This window comes from Salvia miltiorrhiza, chromosome 2, assembly GCF_028751815.1.
Source record: "Salvia miltiorrhiza cultivar Shanhuang (shh) chromosome 2, IMPLAD_Smil_shh, whole genome shotgun sequence".
NCBI classification, from domain to species: domain Eukaryota; kingdom Viridiplantae; phylum Streptophyta; class Magnoliopsida; order Lamiales; family Lamiaceae; genus Salvia; species Salvia miltiorrhiza.
The window spans coordinates 22,547,063-22,552,044 of NC_080388.1; the positions used below are offsets into that span (position 1 = coordinate 22,547,063).

Sequence of the window (4,982 nt, forward strand, 5' to 3'; positions counted from 1 at the left end):
TTGTGGTGAGGAAGAACTTGATGAATGCTCCTGTATGAACTTGGCTTTGCGAAAACAACTTGGGTGGAATATGAGTGAAGGAGAACTTGGTTGCATTCTCTTTTGAATTGGCAGAGGAGTTGCCTTAAGCAAAGTTGAGTTGGGAGTTGAAAGTCTCTTTTAGGCTGGGCGGCTAGTAGGTAGGTTGGGCGGCTAGTATGTAGGGTGGAGTATAGGTAGGGTGGCTAGTTGATTGGACAATTAAAACTTCAGGGTTAAATTATGTGAACTGTAAAATTCTTCAGGGTTCGCGTATTAAAAGCTCGTGTAAATGCTTGAATGCTTAATTAAATAAATATGAAATTCATATAAATTAAAATAAATGAATTTTACAAAAGTTCTTTTGTAAATGATTTTGTTGGAATTTTAAAAAATAAATTATTTCTCTTTACCCGGCAGTGAATTATCTTAACTTCTAAAATCAAAATTACTCTAAATTTAGCTATGAGAAGACGGGGTGTCGCAATCCTTCCCCCTTAAAAAAATTTCGTCCTCGAAATTTCGAACTTCTGAGTATCATTCTCACCTTGTAGCTATCATATATTCTTTCTGGTTCGTAGTGACTGTACTAGAATAATATGCTTGCTTTTCTGATTCAACATCATCCCAAATGATAACTTATTATCACTACGAATTTCACTTATTCTAGTACGTCAATTCTTTATGGTCGTACCTTCCACATCTTCTGGTGCTTGAGCTTGTTGTTGTCGGTCAAGTGCATATGCTCTTCCTATTTGAATTGGCCTTTGGCCTCGTTTTCTCCCTTGATTCTGAATATGCTGTTGAGGTCTGCGTGGGGTTCCTGAGCATTGTCGAGCAAAGTGACCATTATCTCCACATTTGTAACAAGCATCGCTCCCAGCTTTGCAAACTCCGAAGTGATTTCTGTGGCAATTCTGGCAAAACGGTACTTGTTGCTGGGTATTTCGCTCTTCTTGTTGGTTTTGCTGCATTTGTTGATCAGTCCCTTGCCATTTTCTTTTTCGTTTGTTGTTGTTGTCGACACGCTTATTGTCTTGAATAAGTGTTTTCATTTCTTCTGGCATCATAGCTTCAATATCTAGTGCTCTGCTCAAGGATTGAGCATATGTTAGTGTTCCTTAACTAGCCAAGGGCATTCCTATCTCGTGTCGTAGACCTCGCCTGAACTTCTCAGATCTTTTCTCCTCAGTATCCACCAAGTGTGGAGCGTAGCGTGATAACTGGACAAATAGTCTGTCGTACTCAGTGACATATTTATTCTCTTGTCGAAGATTCCAGAATTCTGCTTCTTTCTTGATTCGATAACTCTGAGGAATATACTTCTCGTACAACTCTGCTTTGAAATTTTCCCACGTGTATTCCTCCCATTGTTGTGGCGACAATGTCCTTTGCACTGACTCCCACCAGTAGTCGGCCTCGTCTGTTAGTTGAAATATAGTACATGTCAAACGCTCCTTGTCAGTAAGACCCATGCAGTCGAAGATTCGCTCCAAGCACCGTATCCATTTTGCTGCATCCATTGGATCTCCCATTCCATTGAAAGTGGGTGGGTTGTGCTTTCGGAACCTTTCACTTGCTCTACGTTCTGGTGCACCAGGTTCCTCAGCGTTAGGTACCCTTCCTCCTTCCCCAGCCATTTTCTGCAGTAACAACTTGATTAGTGAAAGCTTAACGACATCGAAAAATATTTGAGCAAAAACAACGAGGTATGTTGCAAGAGAGACAACAACACACATCAAGGCGTGAATGAACGACTTATACATCAAGGTATGAAGATTTATGTTTATGTGCCTCAAAAGAAGGCTCTCAAGGGTATTTAGAAAAAAAATAAGGTCTTTCCGAAAGGATTTATATAGATATCCAAAATATCAAGGCTTTTGAACACAAGAAATAAGGCTCTTCAAGGATTTATATATAGGATACATATATGTCCAACAGTATTGGGGCTTTTAATCGAAAGAAAATAAAGGTCTACAATAATAGGTTTACGTTTAGAAAGTGTATATATATATAGATATTTGGTAACTCTATTATATAGTGGGATATTATGCTTGTAGCTTCAAATTCTTGTTAGCTTGTGGTGAGGTTCTGTTAGTTCCATTCCACCTATCTTTTTTGATTGGTACACGTTCTTGTGACGTCCTTGAGTCGTTTATACTTGTAGAGGGCGTGGTACCATTTATGCGTCGTTCAGCTTATCTTCGGCTCGTTCCTTTATGTCTTGTTCTTCTCTTTTGTCTTCTGTGATCTATCTTTCTAAATTCTAAACTTCTATGTTCTATCTCTTCGTATGATGTCTTTCTATGTTCTGTCTGCCTTCGTTCTATCTTTCTATTCAAGCATTCTAAGTTATATGTGCTTCCGTTGAGCACTCTAAGTTTTTCTTGATTCTTCTATAGCACTTCATGCTAGGAGTCTATCTCATAAGATTCTCATGCTACTATCTAGTGCATTTCTCTAACTACGAGAAAATTACACCTGTCTGAACTAATAACTGAGGCGACAAACTAGGTCTGCCTACTAATAGCTGCTGGTCATAAAGACGTAAAATCATTATGACAATTTCACTGACTGTTCTGACTGTAACATATAACTGATTTTGGAGTCAAAGCTCAAATGCTGGTCATAAAAATATGACAACTTTCTGGTTATATAAATGAATATAACAAATCTTTCTGGTCATACAAACATGACAAACTCTCCGGTCATATAAATATATATGACAATCTTTCTGGTCATAAAAACATGACAAACTTTTTGGTTATTCAAGCTAAAGCTCAAAATAACATCTTTCTGGGAATCTAGTTGTAAAATAATACAACAAACTGAAATATTTTCTTTTAACAAGAACTCTTGCTTTTAAAACCACTTTAAATACTTGTACGCACTTTAAGTAAAAAATTGTTAAAATCGCGTACCTTTCTTTCTTGAGAGCGGTGTGAATGCGAGCTGAGGGTTGCTGTGTAGCTTAGAAGTCTAGAGATGCTATTCTAGACTCAACATCAATGAAATAGCGGTCTCAGAGCCAAGAACTTTCGCTCTGATACCATTTGTAACAGCCCTGATTTCCCGGGAGAAAAAGAAATGGGCTATGAGACAGGACTACTAAGCTTTACTTGAATAAAATAGGTAATGTGCCCTGAGGGTTGGGCATTATGCCGTATTTAATGAAAACAAGTACGACATTATAACATAATTATTCTCCCTATCAGGATCGGAAGTTCGAAGGTCTGAGACCAAGACAACGTCTCATACTAAGCACATGATATATGCGGAAAACAATTGCTAAGAAAGTGATGGAGAGTGAATTAATTCATATAAAAATATGAATAAAGTATTAACATAGTTGGGCATCAGATAATATTCACTAAGTGAATTTATTTCAGCGGGAGTAAACATAGCATTTCTTCAAAATCCATAGCAACAACCCTTCCTCAGCCTCGCACGTCACCACCAGCTGCTCAATCTGCAAAAGGTTTTGAAAACAATTGCAGGGCTGAGTACTAGTGTACTCAGTGGGTTGAGCCATTTAAAAATATTTTAAAAATCATTTACTGAAAAAGATAATTCATGCCTTAAACAGTATAACACAGAATATTTTTTAAAGTGAGTCATACCATGCATACTAAAATAATCAGAGCTCATATCTTCTTGGCGTGCTATCTATTGGGCGTGCTATCTACAACTGGTTGTCATCGAATCTCTCGAGACAACAGGTTCTGGTGTACGTACACAATTCTGGTTAGCAGAGCTAACAAAGTTCTGGTTGGCGAAGCCAACAATGTTCTGGTAGAAGCAATAACCAATAGAGAGCATATATATTTTAAGCATGAACCATCCACTTTAACTGTAATACCCGGGCTTTTGATGACGTGTTTAATTGCTTGAGTTTGAGTAATTAGGGTTTAGATCCCCTGTTTGATTTACTTTGTAAAGAGATGAGGAGTTATACGAAGTTTTCTTGTTATTTTTAAGATGTTGAGATGTTCTTTTAATGATGTGAGGATGATGTGAGATTTTATATCCGTATTTGAGTTTGAGTATTTGAATAATTCGAGATAATTATTTGAATGAGAACGATGAACTCGGAAGTGAAATCTGAGTCCGTTAAGATGTTTTTGAAATTTTTGACTTTTTGACGATGAATAGTAAAATACTGCTATTTCGTCTTTTTGTCGACTTTCAAAATCTTAAGTGCACGTCGTCGAGAAATATTCTTAGTTTTTCGATACGAGTCCAATAATGAAAGTTTTTATTTTTGGACGATGAGTGAATAGTAAATCGGGATTTCTCGATAAACGTGTAGATCTCGTTTATCAGAATTTCGAGAACGAGCTTGTATTTTCTATATTTATATTGAATTACGAGTGTAATAAAAGTGAGTAGGAGTTGAGAGGGCGAGTAACGAAGAGTATGGGTAGTTAGTCGTTAAAACGAGACGAGACGAGACGAAACGAGATATTTAACGACTAAATATCTAGGCCTACCCTACCAAAACCACCCCCCAACCGCCCACTACCCTTAACTCACGCTGCACACAACACACACACACTAATTTGTGCTGCACACACACTAAAACACATTAGAAACACACACACACTTCACGTAACACCATTGTTGAGAAGCTTGAGCTTTTGAGCTCCGATTTGAGTGCCGAGACGAGCCCCGATCATCTTTTCGATCACGTATTTAAGTAGGTAACATCTCTACCTACGTTTTGATGGTTTTCTTTTCAATTTTCGTCGACGTCGAAAAACGTCGATTCTCGACTTTATTTTGAAACGACGTCGGATCGTCGTGAAATTTTAGTATGTTGTTCTTGGGTAGATGTTGAGCATGTTTAATGAAGAGAGTAAGAACGGAATGAACCGTAGCTATGAAACTCATGAGGGCAGCCCCGTTTTTCGTTCGTTAGCTCGTCTTTCGATTTTTATTTGATCGTTTTGACTTGATATTTGTGC

General features: G+C 37.7%; 1 protein-coding gene across 1 annotated transcript; it reads right to left on the reverse strand.

The window, feature by feature from the left end:
- Positions 1 to 692: 692 nt before the first annotated feature.
- LOC131008142 (uncharacterized) lies at positions 693 to 1,658 on the reverse strand. The gene is made up of 2 exons (XM_057935036.1): positions 1,183 to 1,658; positions 693 to 1,107 (listed from the first exon to the last, which is right to left on the reverse strand). Exons 1-2 carry the CDS (start codon positions 1,656 to 1,658, stop codon positions 693 to 695), a joined length of 891 nt encoding a protein of 296 aa, XP_057791019.1.
- Between the last annotated feature and the right edge of the window lie 3,324 nt (positions 1,659 to 4,982).

Excerpts from the sequence above, each read along its gene's own strand:
- LOC131008142 (XM_057935036.1), bottom strand. The coding sequence starts at position 1,658 with ATGGCTGGGGAAGGAGGAAGGGTACCTAACGCTGAGGAACCTGGTGCA. Across the intron at positions 1,108-1,182 it reads AAAAGATCTGAGAAGTTCAG|AGCACTAGATATTGAAGCTA; the intron begins GCGAGGTCTACG and ends ATCCTTGAGCAG.